The sequence below is a fragment of the Sinohyriopsis cumingii genome, chromosome 8, assembly GCF_028554795.1.
Source record: "Sinohyriopsis cumingii isolate HCF-2022 chromosome 8, ASM2855479v2, whole genome shotgun sequence".
In the NCBI taxonomy this organism is placed as follows: Eukaryota; Metazoa; Mollusca; class Bivalvia; order Unionida; family Unionidae; genus Sinohyriopsis; species Sinohyriopsis cumingii.
The window spans coordinates 61,644,824-61,666,673 of NC_142968.1; the positions used below are offsets into that span (position 1 = coordinate 61,644,824).

The window sequence follows — 21,850 nt, forward strand, 5'->3', positions numbered from 1 at the left end:
TTAACTGCGTTATTTTCGACGCCTTAAACAATGCCATATTTTGTTAGCCCGACGAAAACATTTCTATTTATTTCATATGTAAGGAAAAGAAAATGTACATTCCGACTTTATGTAAATATGCACCGGTGCATTTCAAGGAATGAAAATAGTAAGAATACTGATAATAAAAATTATTTGCATACAAGATGAAATAGCTCTATTCTTACACAAGTTGGAATATCTCTAGTTATCATGAGATGCTCAACTCTTTAAATGCGTTGTCTACCTCTCCATCAAAAATCTTCTCCTCCCTATCCTACCTCCCGTGATCGATACAAATCGGTCATGAATAATGTAATCAATGTTTCCAGCATTCCCGCATTCAGCCGCAATGCACCTCTCTCTCACACACACACATATGATTATTTTCTATAAACAAAATAATTTGAGTATATCATGGGATTTCTAGACTGGTTTCTCTACTGAGAATGTTTGATTTATTTAACCGATTGCTTCAGCAAGAAACCTAGATATCGCTGGTACCCATATCTCCATCTTTGAAAAATGTTGTTTTAGTGAGGTCTATTTGGGAATTGTTTTTAATGTGGAACATGGTTTATGTCTTTGATTTCATTAAACGGTCCGTCTCCTTGGTTCGATTGTAAACAATGCGCAGCAACTAATGTATAATCCTTTTACTTGTAATATTTTAGCAATATATTAAACACTTATTCGTAAGTAGTATATACTGTACCCACCGTACGGCAAAGGTGAACATTAGGGTTACAACAACCTTTGTATGGGAAAGATCCTGTCTGGTCATTTATAGCCTGTAGATCTTGTAAATGACTAGCATGGGTAATGTTTACTATGGAGGCATTGATGCAAACCTGCAATTATATATATATATATATATATATATAGAGAGAGAGAGAGAGAGAGAGAGAGAGACAGAGAGAGACAGAGAGAAATAAGAGAATATGCATGCATTAATGTATAATTCTACACACAACAATTTATAACGGTTTTCTAACGTTCAGAGATGAACATGAACATTTTCAAATGACGACGCATCTTAAATCCACAAAACAAATAACAAATATGTTAAAATGGGTAAGTGACATATATAGGTTGTGTTCTGCAAAATAGAAATAACAAAGGGAATATATTGCCTATCACACACAAACTGAGTTCACACATACGCAAACACAGGCACAGGATGGCTGTACAAGATAATTAGATGTAGAACTTAAAATCGTAAAATGGTTAATAAAATATAATGCAGTACTTTGATTTAACCAAACGTAGTTAACGTGGCGTTTGATACCTATCTTCAATCTAAATGTTTACATCGTACACTTAAAGCGAAATTATGTATTTTACTGACGTCCGTGATTGTACACCTTGGGAAGCACATAATCGAACATTTATAAATTCAAATTTGTTTTGAATTTTATTCGCTCGTAATGCTAACAATATTAAAATGGCGAACAAAAATTTAGATATAGTACGTACTAAACCGCATTTACTTTTTGTAAAATGATATATCTGTTCAATTCATATAACTTATGAGCAAGTTTGGGTCTGATGGTCTCAACGTAAAGCATGTTAGAGTAAGCTATCATAATGTATTATTTGTCATGGATTTGTATAAATTTCATTAGTTATTAAATACATATACCAACCCGGGTTTCGTTGTTTGTGTACAACGATATCCAAGGGTGATTTATGTATATTGTACAAATATTTCGAAACAATTGTACTCGTACATGCTTAACAAATGGCAGAATAACTAATGTATGCCCACATGAATCTCAAATCCAAAGGGTACTAAGTATGAAATTAACTTTCTTAAGTCTTCGTATTTAAGGAAAAAGTATTAGACATTTTTCATAATCTTCTTTGTTGCACAAAAGTCCGATACATAGGATCTTTGTTTGTGGCAGGCGTTCGATGACGGCCAGAAATGAGCAATAATTCTCAACTTGAAAATTTACAGCTGTTCCTTTAAGCAAAAAGAAAAACATGTTCTTAACTGAAAATTTGTCTTCTATAAACAAAATAATTTGGTGTCATTTATTTCTGCTTTTTCTCCACATACTTCGTACCGTTGTAAAAGTTCATGAGATTTGGAATATTTGTACATATTCTTTAGTGCCTTATCCTATAAGAAAGTGTCGATATTGTTGTGTTCCTGTACATAATGGAATTCATTGGAGCCTTTATATAGCACCATAAGAACGTTTTAGTTTGAACGATTGAATTTTTGTTGATATTCTGGTCCAAGAATTAGTCGACCAGTCTTGTTCACATGCCGAATTGGCGAAGAAGGAACAAACGGACTAACCAACGGTTAATATACTACTACTGAGTGTAGTGGTACCCTGTGTTCGTTATCACACTCACGTCAAAACATGGGTAGTCTACTGTTTTTATTTGATCATAACGTCAAACTAAGTTAACGAACCAACTGATTATCAAAGTGAAACATACGTCTGGGCAAACATCTACAAAAGACATTCGCTGGCAGCCAGCTGGGTCTGCCGTGATATTCCGGTCATGGAAATATATTGTGTAAGTCAATTTTGGTGGGTCGAGATAGGGTTGACTGCTCATATTTCATTCTATGTATTTATTATATCGCAAGCCTAGAATGCTTTACATAAAAGCAAAGATAATTTATTTACATATTATGCCCCCCGTCTATACAGATCCCGTGTCTTATTGCTAAAGTATTCATGTAAGGAATGTATGAAGCCAGTAACATGCAAGGGAAGCATGTCAATATTCTGACAACCAACTGCGGATGAAATTGTCAATGGAGTTGTATAATTTAAATTCCACGATGGCACCGTAGTCTCCATATGGAAAAAAATCAACAGATTTTGTTCTCTGAGTGTGCGAAATAATTCTACTCACTGATCCCGCATCGCAGATTATTATTTCATCTTGGCAGTTGTGACGAAACAAACTTGTTAGTGAGCTATGACAACCGAAACAGACCGTGTGATTTGTTCTTAGCTGCAAAATTCTATCTGAAAAAATAAATGAATCATATATGCATAAAATAATCATCGCTATTCGACCCTTAAAATTATACACTAGTTTATGGAAAGTCACAGTACATAGTAATAAAATGCCCGATGGAAGGATATGTCGCTATTGCTATAAAAGAAAATATTTTTGAATAATGTCAATTCATTAGCAAAAATCATATTAGAGGTAAACACCCCACTCTTCATTTTGGCCTCCTTTTACCATTTTATTTATTGAAAGCTTTAATGTAGCTAAAGGTTTCTATGTAGTGACAAAATTGGGTTTTGCTGTTGAGTTTGTTTCGACACTATATTGTTTGAAGAGATGACATGGTAAAACGAAGCTGCAGACATACGTTTGATTGACCATACAAACGTATAGAGATGCAAGAATGTTTGACTTTTGTAAATAACGCCCAATTTTCGAAAACAATTTACGATCGATTATAAAGTTAACTTTGAGCATTTGAATATTGATGAGCTACGTAATTATATGGCATAGTATTGCTGAACAAGATTTAAATCTCATATTTGTCAATGCAAGTTTAAGATCAAGAATTCTTAGTGTTGTGGGCATGGTATAAAGACAAAGAAAAACGGCCTGGTGAATGTTTACATGTGTTTTCTGATAAAACATTTGGCAGGCCGTATTCGACATGTTCTGTGATTCATTATCCGAACGCAGAACTGACATGTTCAATTCGCTCGAAATATGAGCACCAGACAAACTTCACAAACAATAAACTATATGAAATATTCCCCGTTTTCAAAACGCATAATAATGACTACAGTTATCATAATTATTCATCTTTTTCGGCATATGACTGGAACACCCTCAAAATATGTTGAATGTTAATTATAATGACTACATGAAGCATTAAATAACAAAATGGTAACTTATTGTGAATGTTAAAGTCCAAACATACCTATATCTGTCTGTTTCAACCCCAACAAGCCTGAAAAAAGAGGTGAAAATCAAAAATATTGTAAACGTATGTCTATAATATTTGCAACAAATACAAAGAACTTTCTACTGTGAAGATAATAATCTTCCTGTACGTTTCTGAGCCAAACATTAAATTGTATTTGGTTACTGGTGTAATGTGGTCATAATCATTATTGCCATACTGATTAATAGTCACTAGGCATTAAGAGCGATTCTAGTAGTAGTAATAGTAGCAGTAATTCTAATAGTAGTAGTAGTAGAAGCAGTTATTAGTAACAGGAGCAAAATAAACACACTACTTACTATATCTGCTAGATGGAAGCGTTTCGGTTGACTCTGCAAAATAAATATTATGATCTAATTTCCATGACGATCGTTACATTCGGAATATAGAATCTCTTTAGCTTATATCAGCCCATAGCTAATATATATCTGTTTGTGTACCGTAACGCTTTTGCAAATGTTTTACTATTTTTAAGTAGCCATTGGTCGATGTCTGTATGTAACGTTTTCAGACTGGACTATTTAACACCACGCCTGCCTCATCGTGTTCAACTGATGTAGGTGGCAGATCAATGATGTTTCAAATGCACATATTCCTTATGACATATCAAACTAGCATCCTCACAAACAAACGACAAGAGAAGTTTAGGTCATTTTAAATATTGAGGATAGAAATGATAGACATTTGTGCCTAATGTGAATATATGTCCGGGACACAGTTTGACAATATGAAAAGTATTATTGATTATACGTACCTGGTAGATGATTTCGTATGTCCTGTGGATAACTACTCATCTGGTTAGTTGATATAAATCTCTTGATATTTGCTTGTCCTATCACATCTGAATAATAATAATAATAATAATAATAATAATAATAATAATAATAATAATAACACTAATAAGTGGTACACATCGAGGAAGAGATATTGAATATCCATTATAATTAAAAAAATAGGCAATTTGATTGAAATGTGAAAGAAATTGACCCAGAAAAAATGAATTTAAGAACTTATTTATTAACAAAATAAGAATATTTCTTTAATTCTTCAAATTAGAAAATACATAAACATTTCATTGTTTAATATAGATGGATTGCAGTAGTAGCAGTGGAAGCTACATCGGCTGTGTTACTATAGTATTAGTAGTTTAATTAGTAGTATAAATTATGGCATCAACAAAAATAGTAGTAGCTTTGAGGATGAATTAGGATTAGGATGAATTGTGTCTTTTTGAAAAAGAAACATGTAAGACAAGGAAGGCACCGTGCTTCTTTTAAAATGTGTTACAACGTACTGTGGAAGTTTTAACTACAGAACGTTATCGAATAAGGATAATGTAAGAACGGAGGATAAATCTGGCTGAAATAGAAAATGTTCTCTTGACAACAACCCACTTTGTCCTATATGTTTGAAAAATTACCTTAATTATTTGCAACTTTCAAACGTAAATGCTGCCGATGTAATATTACTTTGGGTGAAATATTAATCAAGTTAATGTTGAAAGGTGCGCATTCAGAAGACCAAATAGTGTACAGAGAAAATTTAATTAACTATATCTGATTTAGTCTATAGATAATATGACTATATCCATACTTTCTCAGTCTCCGTACATATTCGTATATCAGTTAAACACATCTGAGTAGATTCTCTCTGTGCTATTGTCAATTATCTTCTGGGAAAATAGAACTGTTAAACTGTTAGATTTACCTTGCAGAATAACACAATCACCTTTAGAAATTACGCGACCTATCGACAACCGCATTCATGTTTACCTCAAAACCGGGCATTTGTGTGCATCGACATCACATGTTCAATATCTTGTACATTCTATCTTTAACTGACAGATGAACGATTTATTTACATCATAAATATATAGCTTGGATCCTGACTCACAATGATTAGTATGTTGATATATATGAACCTGTTGGGCACATAACCATAACAAAACATCACATTTTGTAGAACGACGTCTGTACTGACATGTGTTTCTTAGCTATTAATCTTCTTAGTCTTATTAAATACCCCCCCCCCCCCCCGATCTCAAAGAGTCGTATCAAACTTAACATTGTTTGGCATGTACTATTCAACTGAAGGGAGAAGACATCGTACACAAACATATATTCAAAACTATTAATAAAATAAAACATTACCTTTAATGTCAGCGGCAAAGATGCACCCGAAGATTATGAATAAATCTGGTATAGGAAAATAATACAGATGATCGTTAATGCCTTTATTATTTTCATTAGTTTTATTATTATTACCGTTATTATTCTTATTATTAACTAATTAGAGACCAAGCATTTTCAAACAATACTTCCATTACACATAGTTATATAAATTTCTTGCGATTTCTATACATTCTTTTGTTCGCTAAATGATCATGAAAAGTTAAAGGCGTTAGATTAAACTAGTTTTCCATAGTTTGTTGTCAGTACTGTTGCATATATTTGCTATAAATTCTTGACATAAGCGAACATTTGCTGGATTCAGTGAATCTGAATAGACTGTTATGCGGCCATTAAATTTTAATATATATGTTAAAGTATTCAGTACGAACAAAACAAGGAGAATACCTTTCGTTTCAGTTGCAATTGGCGACAACTTTACAACATTTTGCCGTTGAGTTTCAGATTCTTCCTGCTCTCATTTGTAATATTTTTTGGACTTTTACAACATTCATTGCGTCTACTATGCACATTCCAGACACCAAGAATCCTCTACTCCCAGTGAATGTTAAACTTTTTAGGTGTGGTGGTGTTTCTGGCATTTACTGTCGTTAATACCACTAGATTAAGTTTTAATTTACCGGATTCTTAATAAGTTATGTCACTAGTAAATATCACGAGTTACTCTATTAAAAGATATGTAAATATGTAATTTAAGTTTATCAAGTGCACCTACGTGGCATATTTGCTAAAATTCAAAGTTTCCTCTAGCATTTTCGAGCGATTTCGACCGTTACAGAACGTACAGCAAACTTTATTTTCTGGTAACGTCTTCAAAAATGTAGAGCTGTCTTACCAATCAACTTCAGAAAGTTTCCGAACATTGTTAACAGAAAGAATGTCTTGGCTGGTAATCCTCTCTTCTCGCTGTCAGTCAATTCATTGTATTGAAGTGTATACAAGATATTGTTAAGATAAGACTCCGCTAATCAAATGTATCTCTCACGATTCCAGATATTAGTGTCACTATTAAAGACACGTCTATATATTCTAATACGTCATAATTCTCTACTATCTGCCGCATATTGGAACACATCGACTTAGTTCTAAATAGTCGACTTGGACGGAATAGTACATATTAAATGACCTGTCTAAAAACGGCCAAAGAAGCATCTACACCCTCCTTAAGAGAGGTCTTAGTTGATGATGGAAACGTTATGCACATTGATACAAGGTGTATTAGTGTTTAAAAACAATATTTCTTTCAAGTCTTGATTATTGGTGTAAATACGTGTACCCGACTTTAGAATTCGATGTTTTCTTTAATAAATAACGAATTTGATCTATAACCACAAATAAAGACGCGGTACACGAGTATTTTGAAATAACCTCTGCCCGTACAGCACATAATACATGAACGTATGACCGTCTACAATATTCTGATAATTTCCATCATTTCAAGATTACGACCTAGAATAACCTAGAAGACAGATAAGCACATATACTCTTCTGATAATTTTGCTCAAATTCGTGTTTTTCTTTAATATACTCTCTGTCACTTTGGAGCGATATGTTGAATGTGACTGATACAGTTATGTTACTTTGGTCAAAAGTATTAACGCTATGATAGGAACGATTTACTCTTTCCCTCCCAGTTACATAAAGCAATAAATCATATGTTTCCTTTTCTCTTCCTTTTGCAAACAATTACACTGTTTGTCAAATTGGAGATAGATAAATATGGATATGAAAACTCATATAACATAAACGGTTATCACATAAACTGCTTTGTAATGTAGCAAAGAACTTTCGTAAAATTTAAACAACGAGAAACCTTAACCATGTCGATCCGCCTAATTTCAGTCTGGTTAAGCTACTTCTTTATTATATTTATTTCTTGGTTGGTTGGTTGGTTTATTCGATTAATTTAAAATCATCCAGGATGCATTTCAAGCCTAACGGCCTTGAACTACGATCGAAATTCTCGATTTCCAAAATATGAAAAATCTGCATGACTCCAAACTATTATATTCTAGAGCTAAGTGCCAGATTTGACTTCGATACACCTACAATGTGTCTAAGAATAGCTAAGTCATATTATTAGAAATGTTGTTGCATTGTTGTATTATCGTTATTACTCCACGGGCTTAAACTAAGCAACATTAAAGAACAAAAACCAACAAGTTTCGAAAAATTCAACAAACAATTTATTTCCTTAGAAAACAAAGTAAAACTTTACAGAGAACTTACAACATTGCGAATTAAGTTACAAAGAGACTTCACAAATTTATCAGAAGTCCAAATGTAAAGATTCTACTATTTCCAGTGGTATGTCAAATAAGTTCCAATATTGATTGTTTTAACGTGCCTGGAGTCTTGAATATGCTAATGCTATAGTGACATATAGTGTGACGGTGTGATAAAGGTCTCTTGATGTACCATAATAGTATAACCCAAATATTTTCATTTTTAAAATCACTGTAATTCCAAAATATTCCAATATTGAATGTGTTAATGTAAAGATTCTACTGATTTCCAGTGGTGTTTCAAATAAGTTCCAATATTGATTGTTTTAACGTGCCTGTAGTCCCAAATATGATAATGGTACAGTGATCTATAGTGTGACGATGTAATAAAGGTCTTTTGATGTACCACAAAAGTATGACCAAAATATATTCATTTTTAAAATCACTGTATTTCCAAAATAATTTTCAAGAATATTAAATTATGAGCACTTTTGTAGTGCTGTTGTTGTAGGGTTTAACGCCATTTTCACCACATGATAGGATATACATTCCTGCCAGTATAAATGGTGGAGGAAGAACCCGAATAACCCAAGGAAAGAACCACCGACACACGAGAAGTTACTGGCATGCTTTCTCGCATACCCATATTGGCCGAATCCGAGATTCGAACCCACGCAGGCAGAACGAGCACTTTATATTTCCAGTGAATAATATTTTTTTAAAAATAATTCTACCCCAATAAAAATACTCAACAGAACAGTAAGACTGATTCTATGTCAGGGGTTGAATTCAAGAATAAATAATATTTCAAGTAAACAGCAAGCTAAGACACAAATGAAGAACCAGGATGAGGGTCTAAAGTTCATTTCGATATTATTGCAAGTTGTGATAAAGACAAGGTTTATTACAAAATTATAATTTTAAACACAGGGAGCATCCGGTTAGAAATTTTCCTCATGGAGGCATTCCAATGTCCTAGACCCAGACCCAAAGAACATGTTTGCCGGTATTGATAATGATCCTAATATTTAACTCGCACTTATAGAGAAATTGTAATTATATATTTTTGTTTACAAAATAAAATATGTTTTAATGAACTTATTTTGGAAAAGGTCAAGTCCAAAATACGTTTATAAATAACAAACATTAATGGAGAAGAAATAAACAAGTACAAATTAAATATACATACCACTATACAAACTGTAATGTTTTGCATTATAGATTTCTTCTTGGGCGTAAAAAAGGTAAAATGTTCATGTCAGGCTAAATATGAGAAGGGTTCGATTGTAACATTCGAAAACCCTTGAAACATTAACTAGTAATATTATATATCCTTGGATAGAAATTATTCATTTTGTGCTAGTGGGTTTGGGCAAACAAAGAACAAGGTCACAACCAGTGGCGATGCTGACACTTTTAGCAAATCCCGCAAATACTTGGATTATAGAATTGAATGAAATTATAACGTATTACTAGGATGGCTATATACTTCTGAAATATTATCTTATAGACGTGTTTGCGTGTCTTCAAACAACTAGATGCTTCGTGAAAAGCTTCCAAGATAAGCCTTTTGAACGTCTTAGTTTTATTTTCCCACATCCTGATCTTTGACAAAAACATAGCAGACATTTTACATCCATGCTCAAGAATTGTTATTCTGAAGAGACCAGTCTTTCAAATAAGCAGAACAACTGTCCGCAGAATGAGACTTTGCAAACCCGATGTAAAATTATATAATAATAATAATAATAATAATAATAATGAGGACTTTGTATAGCGCCTAATCTTTAGAAGCTCAAAGCGCTTTACAACATTATACAACACCTATCAGATAAAAAACATATAATGATATGATTACAAAAACAAACACCATGACATTAGAAAACATCTATAAAAACATGCTGAGAATATTTAAGTTAGGAAATATTATTAGGTCTTTTAGTTTGTTATGTGCAGTCGAACTAAGTGAGTTTTGAGAGCACTCTTGAATGGGATCACTGTGTCTTTGTGTCTAAGTTCAGTGGGCAATTAATTCCACGTTGCTGGACCCTGGTATGCAAAAAGAACGCTGTAGATATGACTTTGTTTTCATAGTGGGAATAGTGTATATACGAGTGTCAGAAGAGGAGCGTAGGTATCTTGCTCGTGTGTACACGTGGGTGAATTTGGATAGGTATGTTGGACTAGAGTCCGACAGTGAAACGTAGCACAGAGAACAATTTGTGTATTTTATTCTGGATCGAATGGATAGCCAGTGTAGATTACATAATAGTGGTGAGGTGTGCTCTGATCGTGGTACTCTAAGTATGATCCGAAAAGCTGTGGTTTGAACGTTTTGAAGTTTCTGGAGTAGATATTGAGATGAACCAGACATAATTTAGTTACAATAGTCCAGTCTTGAAAGTACTAATGAACACACAAGTGTTTTAGTGGCATCAACTGAAACATATTTGCGAATTGAGCTAATGCGTCTCAGCTCAGGATATGCAGCCTTCCATATGTAAATGACATGTTGGTGGAATGTGAGAGTACTGTCCAGAGTAACACCTAGGTTTCGTACTGATTGTGTGAATTTACTGGTGTTACTCATATATATATATATATATATATATATATATATATATATATATATATATATATATATATATATATATATATATATATATATATATATATATATATGACATGACACTTTATGTACAGGATGTTCTGTCTACTATTTATAGCATGTCACCACAAAAAGTCTCATTACTTGAACTTGATTGGACTGATACGCTCATAAAATCCTTAGGCAGTATGCTTGCTCTGCAACCAGGGGAATATTTATCGTACCGAAACGTGGTTAGTTTGTGTACAAATACATATGCCATGGTCTAGTATCAAGTGTGATTTGATGAGAACACAATAGAAGCGATGATTTCTGAGTTGTATAATGCTTTCATTAACGACACCCGAGGCTAATCGTGCAGATTCCAGCGACAGAACATGCCATTGCCAGCAACGTGTACATTGAAAACACAAGCACGCCTAGTTCAAGATCTGTTACAGATGATAATTCAGACATATATGATATTATCACTAAGCAGACCAACACACGTGCTTAGAGTGAAACCTTGTTTGATATACCAAATAGGGAAATCATCAAAGTCTCCCAAATGATCTCTATATTCTCTTGTGCATGTTCTGTATTCGTATTAAAATGATTGATGCGTCAAGCTCTGAGCTGAATTCTATTAGGACGATTTTGTAAAGTTTTGTAAATTCGCGAATTCATTTTTCCCTACAGTTTACACACATGACTTGAATTTATTAAATTGCACATTTTTGTCAGAAGCAAACAAGTAGATAACAAAACGGGAAGTTGGCCTAGAAATGATAGTCATTTTCTGATGATTAAACTTAAATCTTGCCAAACTGGTGATGTAATACATGAGAGCATTATCAAAACACTCTATAACAGCACACTTTGGTTTGAGACGGTATGCATAAGTTATAAATATTTGATACGGGTTGAACGTGTCAACCAAAATTCCAAGTGTCTGATCAACGTCAAATTTTCTGAAAGACAAACTTAAAAAACTGGATTATACTCGCGCGATATTCGAATATTTGAATCCTAAATGTAGCAACACCTAGAAAATACAACTTTTACCCCTTGTGACGATGTACATGTATATGCGTTCTATTATATACCGCGACAAAAAAAAACATATTTCTTTCATAGCAATTATGACGTAATGGATATCTTTCATCGAGCCCCCGCACAAAAATGGGTTAACTTTCAAGACATGAACTCACCTCTATTACAAGGATCGTGTTGATTATTGTAGCCTCAATGCTGACAGAAAGTTATTCAACCATAGCGCCCGAAACTATTTAATCAAGAATATGAATTAACACTGCATGCCGCCATATTAAATACAATTATCTGATAATAAAAACATCTAAATTAATCCGGGTCGGAATCATCAGATCTCTATAACTTTTTAGCAGCAATTCGACTTGCACACTTGCTACATTCGATAATTATCACATCAGAGTAATGCTATTTATTCTGGCAACTCCAATACTTATTCTGTGGTGAATGTGTATGGTGCGAATAACACACCTCTAGGATGGAAAGACTGTAAACGACCAGTGACCTGACCGTTTGAAATATGTGATAATACTAGCGTATTCACAGCGGTAATCAATTATTGTAAAAGATAACGTGTCAGTGACAAATGTTCAAATGATTAGGACAGATGGTCCATACAATGTTAAATGTTTCAAATTGGACTTCAAAATGTTATTGCATATCAAAGTGTTCAATATTACATCAACTAGCATCCTAGACGCTATTTCGAAGAATTTGAATAAACAGTACCTGAAACCGAATTAAATTTGTTACTAAAAATATTATATTCGTTTCTCTCTCCTGCCGTTCTCCTCTCATTAAAATATATTATAAGCAGAATCACAAATGAAATAACATGTAATGCCTAATTTATGAAAGATGTTGAACAAGTTCCAACTGATGAGAACCAAGTTTCATCCATTCACTGTTAAATCATTGCCCATTTCTGACAACATATGCATCAGCTATGAGATCCTTGTCATTTCCTTCCCTTAGCATATGTAAGTATCCAATGGTTACAGTGCCGTCACTTAATAAAGACAAAGTACCTTTCATGACTGTAAAGTGAAATATTTTACAGATAGCGACCTATTTATACCACGATCAGCCATTTCAGATTTCACAGGATACATTATATAATGTATGTTCTTCAAACATTAATGTCGGGCTATGTTTGACATTTAGTGATTAGTCATTTAACACATTTCGACCATTCTGAGAATGAAAAAGTTAAATTGTTCGATAACCATAGGACGAGATACTAAAAACACCATTAGTTGTAATCAAGAATTAAATTAATGTTTAGCCAGTTATGATTGAGTTTGTGTTTGAATATATGATTCACTTTGAAGCAACTGTGTATTTTCTTATATATATATATATATATATATATATATATATATATATATATATATATATATATATATATATATATATATATATATATATGTATTGCCAAAAAGTAACTCCAGCATGCAAGATAGCGTTGAAAGGCACCAACAAAGATGCGGTTAGCCTGGCCATATCGTCACATTATTCACACACATCTATATTTTGATCAATCCTTTTCTATCAAGGTGTAATGTTGTTCCCAAGGCAGCAATATCCTATTAGGCAATTTTACCCCTCTTGCTCTTATAGCAAGACTGCTCCTATTCCAGTGCTAGGCGCATCCGTTCTCAATACGAACGTTGATGTGCAGCTCTGGCACTTTAAGGATTAGTGTAATGATCAATTTTCCCTTAACAGCGTTAACATTTATGTCATGCCATGCACACCACGAAACGTTATTAGGTTGCCTTTTCATAGCGAAAGTCTGTACAAAAGCGGTTGGTTCATTTTCTCTTTCTGACCAATACAAGCTGGATTAATACGGCGTGCTGGAAGGTTCAATCACCATCAGTTCTAATATTTAACTTAAGTCTTCATAGTTCGTCTTCCGTTCATAAAAAGGTATTGGTGATTATGTAATTCTAATTGATTGTTTAATACTTTATTAACCAAGTATGTGTTACCGATAAAATAGTCATCATTGAAACAGTGCAAAATGAAATGTCAGAAGAGAAAGCGGAATTAAAAACAATTTTAAAAACACCGTGGTAGAAAAATCGAAATAGAAGAGGAAATATCGCAAGTTCATGAATATCGTTTTAGGGCAATATAGAAAAGAAAGAAAAAATGTCATTCGCTAAGAAATCGAGAGACAATGAATTTCATTGAGGCAAAAAGAACACCAAAGAATGTACGTAGATTCCGTGTGACATTTAATTCTTTTTTATGCAGCTTTGCTGATTTTTGTTTGTGCCTTATTGACATATGGAGTAATTTACTCTTATGAGTTTTGTATTTTAATATTTGCACACGGAATTTGAAAAGTAAATACAGTTTGGAGAAAAAAATAAAAATGTATGAAATTTATATAATAGCTTGTGTTTTTGATGTCTGATAATTTTCAGTACCACGTTTATAGATGCATCATCCTCAGTTCTCAAAGCGATTTACGAAAGATTGTACGACAAAGTTGTGAGGGATTGTATCATCGCCATCCTTATAACATACTGATTGCTGAAATCAACGACTAAGCAAAATTGCATGTGTCAAAAGTGTGATCGAACAAAAATTATATTGTGTATGCGTATTTACTCTTTAATTTAAAACATGTCAGTTTCCTGTATTAGACATTTTATACCATACCAGTTTGTTTCACCATTATTACCAAGAAGGAGCTTCTGTCATGTGCACGTCACCATTTACGTCAATTTGGAGAAACCTTTAACAACATCTTTCACTCCTTTTCTTTCAAACAGTATTCGACATGATATTTGTTCAATCTCATCCTCCTGCCAGACTGTTTCATGGTATGTGTGGCATAAGTTGTGAAAATATGCACAAATCAATTCACATTTGGTTTAAACCAGTGTCAAAGAAATGTTACGATGGTTTATCATTCATATACCCTATTCAACCAAATGTGTTTTGATAAAAAGCATTATGTTGCATTATCACATGTCACTGATCCTGGTATTGATACACAAACAAAATGCAAATGATTTTGAAACATTTGTGACGAAGCTTTTTAGGAGGAGACAGTTCAAATTAGGCGATGTCATCTTCTTTTCTTCTCCTCATTCTCTTTTATGTGTATTTTAACGTCAAAGATAGAAAGATAAAATCCTCCAAAAGACCATAAAGGAAAGAAGCGATAATGATGCAGCAAATTAATAATACAAAAAGAAATGAATGTCCCAAGAGAAGAAGAAAAAAAACAAATTTCATGCTGGAAAGAGTTATCGCTGCTACAAAGAGCACGTGCTCCATATAAACAACGCCGCTCGGGGACAATGTCTCCTGCCACTTATATTTCTTCTTCGTCATTTATTTTCGTAATGACTCCGAGACTTGTTTGAAGATTTTTCTAAATTGATGAAACAATTGATGAATCCAGTACACTTTGTTGTAAACCTGTTGTATTTTGTAACGTTGTCTTTAATGAGACAAATCATTTAGCTCCAACAGTATCTTACACAATTTAGATGGTTGAAAACACCTTACTATCAAGTGATGTCCATACTGAAGTTGATCTCACACGCGGGCAATCATTGGAGAATTATGTCAATATAAAAGCAGCCCGATATGATTCACTTTTATATTTTTACTCCTGAAACAAAAGATGTCAACTAGAAGTTCGTACTGTTCTTCTTATTATCCCAAGAAGAAGCCATTTTATATATGAAAGAAAGGGATTATTTCTGGTTTAGCGAAATATTGGATTGTTTGAATGTACTGGTCACATTAAATGTTCCCATGCAAACAATAAATTATTGCAATTCTACCCAAAAGAATCATCAATACCGTGTGTTGAACGTTTATAAAAGGAACAGTAATTTTTTTCACGATAGAGAAACAACGAATAGAAAAATATCGCCAAATCCTGACAAAGAAAATCCCCGTCAGACACTATATTAAGATTCACGGAGGAAGATTTCTACCCATGCGTATTGGTCCCTTGTTAAGCGTTGCTGCGTCTTTGGTATGGTATATTATTGGACTGTGTTTATGTGGTGTAAAGAAATAAGAAAGAGTAGAAGATAAAACGCGTTATGTATAGGAACGACATCACACCATTGTATCTTATGGACGGACGCAAACTCACTTTATTTCCATACAATGATCATTGGAACTCATTCGTTGTTACGAAAGATAAATACCTCATTTGCCCCCTGAATCTTAATCTCACCGAGATGTCTAAGTTATTCAAAGAATTACATCCTTGATGGCTCGAACGTATTTGTCAAAAACAGAGAAACGGTAACGACAAGGAAAGTATTACTGTGTCTTCAACCTTTTCGCAAAAACACTTAAGACAAAACAGAAGAACCTACTCTGACTGATGACAAGACTGTCATGGGAAGCAAAGAAAAACAAAAGCCGCTAGGAAAGCAGCATTAACAAATATGGCAGAAGAAGACATATGAGAAGTGTTGTAAACTCAGTCCGCTCAAATATCAATTAAATGTGCAGCTTGCCATAATCCCTAATTGCTTTTGATAAATGATGAAGTTGATAGCTTCTTCAGCAACAAGATTTGTGTTGTGCCAGTGACGTATCTTCAGAAAGAACTTAGTTCCACTGACTTCTGCAGAAGCTTCGGTAAATGCTACATAAATCAGCTGGTTTTAGAACCAAATGGTCGTTCTCTCTACAGTGGCAAGCAGACCGTATCACACAATTTCTGAAAAGAATTTCCAAAAAGAATTGAAAGAAATATCGCGTCTGCAAATATTTTACACATCATCACACTCTCTAATACATTACAATTTCAACCAGTTTTATTAAAGTCAGTAATTAGTCGTATCAATAATACATTCGATAAGCACCCAAAGAAGTGAATCCTGCGAAGGAAGCTGTTGTGTTTAATCGATAGTTTGGAACGTCACCTACCACCATTAGGAAATACATATTAACGACTGGTGATGGATTTTGCATTATAAATTTCAAATGTATTTTTTAACAAAGATTACTTATGTAACTAGACATCCGAATCGTTTCGTTTCACCAGAGAAACGTAGATGGACACGATGGACATGTTTATAAATTGAAAGACATGAACGGTGAAGTGTTTACAGATACTTGTAACGTGCATCAATTTAAGCAAGTGACAGAAAAAAGTGTGTACGAAATCATTCTCGATTGCAGAACACGTACAGCGTGCAAATATTGACTTAGAGATTTGAAAGTGCACTGGAACATATCGACCTAAATGTGATTCATGGATTGCCGCTTCACAAGTCATTGATTATAAAAATAAAATGTGCGCCATTATACCGTTGAACACAGAAGCTATCTCTCCTTCTTATAATACATCTCTTCCAAACCTACAAACACAACCTCTGTGATTGTAGTGTTGATAACAATTTCGTTAAAATTAATTTGCATATTTCTGCCAAATTGTTGTTGTATGTTGTGTCGTCGGAGCAGCGATTGCACGTTTTAGTTAGCAACAAGTAGACACACAAGTGTGGACAGTTTGTTCAGCAGTTCTATGAGCTATTGTTTTCACATTCCTTTTTTATAATATTGCATTGACATTAACAACAAAGATAGTGACCACATCAACTACTGAGGTCACAACAACGGTAGCAACATTAACTTGGAATAATTGGATAGTCATTCTCAGTTGACATCGAGTAATGTTTAGGAGACCAGAGCCATCGAAAGATAAATAACCAAGTTAATATGACATATCGAGTAATAGCTCTATGAATCAGTTTCTCACCAACACTTCATGTTGTGTAGCAACTAGATTACCACGAGACAAACAATTGGATTACGAGGAACAACATTGGAAGTTGCTTCGCAAATATCGTTAAAGCTACACATGCCCTTAATATCAATTAAAAAACTGTTGGACAAACGTGACAATGGTCACTAAGAATAATAGAACTCCATTACCTAAATCTTCCGTGGACTATAAATTGCATATATTTTTTGTAGGTATTTATTTTAATGACCAACGTTGTGGTCGAAACAGTTGTAGCTATTTCCAGCGATCAGCATGGCACCGTCATGGTGACAGCTCACATACGTGTACGGATCAATTACCATAAAGATGTTCATCGTCTTAAAATACAATTTATGGCCCGCACCATAATGGTCATTTAGATTTGTTCCAGGTTTTTGTTGGTGTGGTTACGTTTCCATGCCAGACATTCATAACAACGAATGGAAGACATTCACAAAAGCGATCGATTTTAGAAGCATTTTATTATCCAAGTAAAAGTCAACACCGATGTTTTCGAAGACGATTCTCCAATGAATTGAATAATATGTGCCCTGTATATCAAGTAGTAATTCGATAATGAAGACATGGTTTAGGACATATGCTAAAATTATATTTTCTTACGTCACCAACCATCTTAAAACCTATGGACACACTAGAAATGAATACCTTAAGAGATGCAGCATTTATGCAAGGACAAAAATTACTTCAAAACGTTCTCATAGACCAAGTCTAAATAACACTATCAATGACGCAGTCAACAATATGTTCTTTTAAACAAGACCTTTATGGTTGCCGAGATATAAATGTAAATTTACACACTTTTGGCCAAGACATATTTTCTTCCTCTGTGCCACATTAAAGGGAGACAGAAGGACACGTCGAAGCTCTTTCAGATCTGATCAACATGTTCAGAACAAGAATAATATAAGAAGAACAACAGGAAACGTCAAAGAATCTGACACATTTTATTGCTAACTGGAAAAGAAAAAAACAACGATGCACCTAGCTTTTTGACACCTTTCCAAGTCAGAGCTCAATCTGTTTGCCAAGACAATAGCGACAATGTTGATGCAAGAATAGAAATGGGTAAAACTGTGTCCTGAACGTTTTTGACTTGTTAAGCACCTATTAACTTACCTCAAAAGGGCAAGCTGAAAAGATTCCATGGATCTGAATAACAGTCAAATGTACTTGAAAGTCAAAGTTCTCAAAGTGGACAGAAACAATTCGGCTCCCGTCACCATTTTCATATATTCGTTGTTCAGATAACTGTATCTGCGCTTTAACAACATATCAGTCAGCAGCCGTATGGATATTTACCCTTACCGAACGTACTTGGACGATATATTATGCACGGAAAACATGTACACACACGGATGCCTACGTGGTATGTAACATGACACATTGAATGTTTCTAACGACACAGTGTTTAAAAAAGCTGACGATAATCACAATGTTAGATTTAACAAGCGTCTACACAAAATCGAAGCAAGACTCTGTTTAGAGATGATTTATCTTTTTGCCTTTGAACATGTTGAAAGGCAAGTTTTCGCTGGATGGAGTGATTTTATGCATGATACTATGTGTTACTGACCAGAGCATAAACTTACTGACCATTCTAACTGACAAATGCAGTGTTACTGACCAACAACCACACCTGCACACAGTTGTGTAAAGGTAACGTATAAAGGTAAGATCTAAAGTAATGAGGATTGTAATTACATTCTTTGACAGACAATTTCTCACTATCGCCAAAAAATAGTAAACATTTAAAAAGACTGAAAGATGAATGTCTTGAACAGAATGATGCCTAGTGGTTAGATACAAATATCCGATGCTAAATATACGACTATCTCTCCCTCAGATTATGTTGGATGTTTCGGTAAAGTTGCACATAACATGCTGCTGGTGTAATAGCAATACCAATCTCATAATAGCACTAAATGACTATAAGAAATGCTAACATACTAAACTATCATGGAATATTGCGGATAATAGAAAGAAATGCCAGAACATTCCGTTAATATACCTGAGATTAAACGTGATCGTAAAAATCCGAGCCTAATAAGGACTTTATCGGACACTAACAGCAAAATCAGGAATATCATCCAAAAATATATGGCGGTGATCAGAAAATAAGGCTAAAGGTACGAAACTCTCACATCAGTTTAGCCGACACAAGAAAAAATAGACCGGAACAATATTAAAATTGTTGAGACCGAAAGTAATACTAAACTTACTAAAGTAGACTTTATCGGAGACTAAAGGGTCTGAAATATAATATTAAAAATATGGCTAACTTTATAATTTTTGAACATGTAGATAAATTTAATGCCGATCGATGCCCAAATAACGCTCTATTTATTAGGTAAGCACGTCGAACACCTGCATATGTATGCTTGTTACGCAAGATAGTTAAAATGTCGGAAGCTGATATCATATATAATTTTGAGAGGTTTTCATCATTTAGAAAATGATCGCGAATGCCTGGAAAAACAGATGAGGTTGGAGTAAGGGTGATTACCCATAAACATTTTGCATACATTAAATTCGAGATGCCCTTAAAGAGATGAGATTTTTATTTATTATTTCTTTGGCAAAATGCAAAAGAAATAAACCTGTCTTGCTTCACCAAAAATCAAACCATCACCTGCATCCTCATCTCATCACTTGCAGCAATTACAGGAAGGACGACGGCAACGAAGGAGGACTCGGATGAGGAAAACGTATTCTACAGTTGCAACTAATGAAAGAAGATCCATGATTTGTTAGTGTGTGTTTTTATATTCCATAAATAATAATAATAATAATAATAATAATAAGGTTAAGAATATTTCGGTTTTAACCAATCTTTGATACATTCTCGCTAATAATTACATCGAAATTTCAATTTATGTAACAAAATCGTAAATTTCAATGTCCTAGCTAGTGACACACAAAACATTTGTATTGGCTATCTTGTGTTAGGTGAAGAGTTTCGTTTTTGTTCACATTTTGGACCTTCTAGAGCCCAATTTCCTTTCTCTCAAGAGATGCAACAGACATCTTCATTTTTATTTCGACAGGAGCTGTGGTTTATAGAGTCCAAAACGCTCTTTTCTGGTTTGGAACAACACATTTTTCCGGTATAGAGTTTCGTTTTGGAGCTCTTGATTTTAAGATGAGCACATTTTGGACTAATTATTGTTCTTGGGAGACAATATGTTTCAAGGCAAGCACAACAGGACGAAAGTGCTATTTAAATTTACAGACCAAACGATGTCCTCGTTGAAGAACTGCCCTCCGTCAAAAGCATACATGAGTTACAACTCATTCGATAATCGTTTTCTTCACGTTCACATTTCCATAGAAAAATATCAATTTTCCGAGATCTGCTGCACCACAAATATTCACGATGTTAAGATGTGACTAACTGATAAAGACAATAATGGGGAAACACCAATTCTCTGTAAACTTGACAGATGTTTCGTCTTTTGTCATCAACAATAATTGCAGAATCCACTTCACACACACACCAACAGAGCAGATATCCACCTAAATACCGTCTTTCAATCAGTATAACTTAAAATGTATATTTCATGAAAATAAAAAAAAAAATCGCTGCTTTCAACAATGTACGGATTTATTTACTTTTGGTAAAACTGAAACACAAGTTTACATATTACACAACGATATCTCTATGATCTGATCCCAGTTTGTTTATTGCATTGCATGTCCAGGTTCCTCCATACAGCACACTTTGGAAGGAGTCAATGTCAATTTCTTTGCCTCCGTCTTTGTAAGACACTGGTGGCGGTACGTAAGCATTTCCGGAACGCTAGAGAAGAACAAAAAAAATTGTTTCGGTGTTTACATGCAATTAAATGTGGTTGTAAAGGTGATCAAGTGATTGAATAGTATCGGAAAACATCTTAGCCTCATGTTTGATTGGATGCAACAGGAAGGGCATTTTCGCCAAAACAGATGTCCAATTAATGTGCTGATAAAAGCATCTGTATTACAGTTTTAGTTGGAACTGTTGGTATCAAAACCAGGATATATACAAATAAAGTAAAACAATCAAGTAACAGATCT

General features: G+C 33.9%; 1 protein-coding gene across 1 annotated transcript in view; it reads right to left on the reverse strand.

The window, feature by feature from the left end:
- LOC149793664 (SCO-spondin-like) overlaps positions 1-21,850 on the reverse strand; it is a 112,748-nt gene that overhangs the window by 33,810 nt on the left and 57,088 nt on the right. Inside the window, exons 21-30 of the mRNA XM_089969031.1 lie at positions 21,442-21,593; positions 18,914-18,946; positions 11,794-11,936; positions 6,989-7,117; positions 6,115-6,159; positions 4,719-4,805; positions 4,264-4,296; positions 3,941-3,970; positions 2,899-3,014; positions 738-869 (exon numbers count right to left, since the gene is read on the reverse strand). Coding sequence (XP_089825157.1) covers positions 738-869; positions 2,899-3,014; positions 3,941-3,970; positions 4,264-4,296; positions 4,719-4,805; positions 6,115-6,159; positions 6,989-7,117; positions 11,794-11,936; positions 18,914-18,946; positions 21,442-21,593 — 900 coding nt within the window. The remainder of the gene's footprint in view (positions 1-737; positions 870-2,898; positions 3,015-3,940; positions 3,971-4,263; positions 4,297-4,718; positions 4,806-6,114; positions 6,160-6,988; positions 7,118-11,793; positions 11,937-18,913; positions 18,947-21,441; positions 21,594-21,850) is intronic.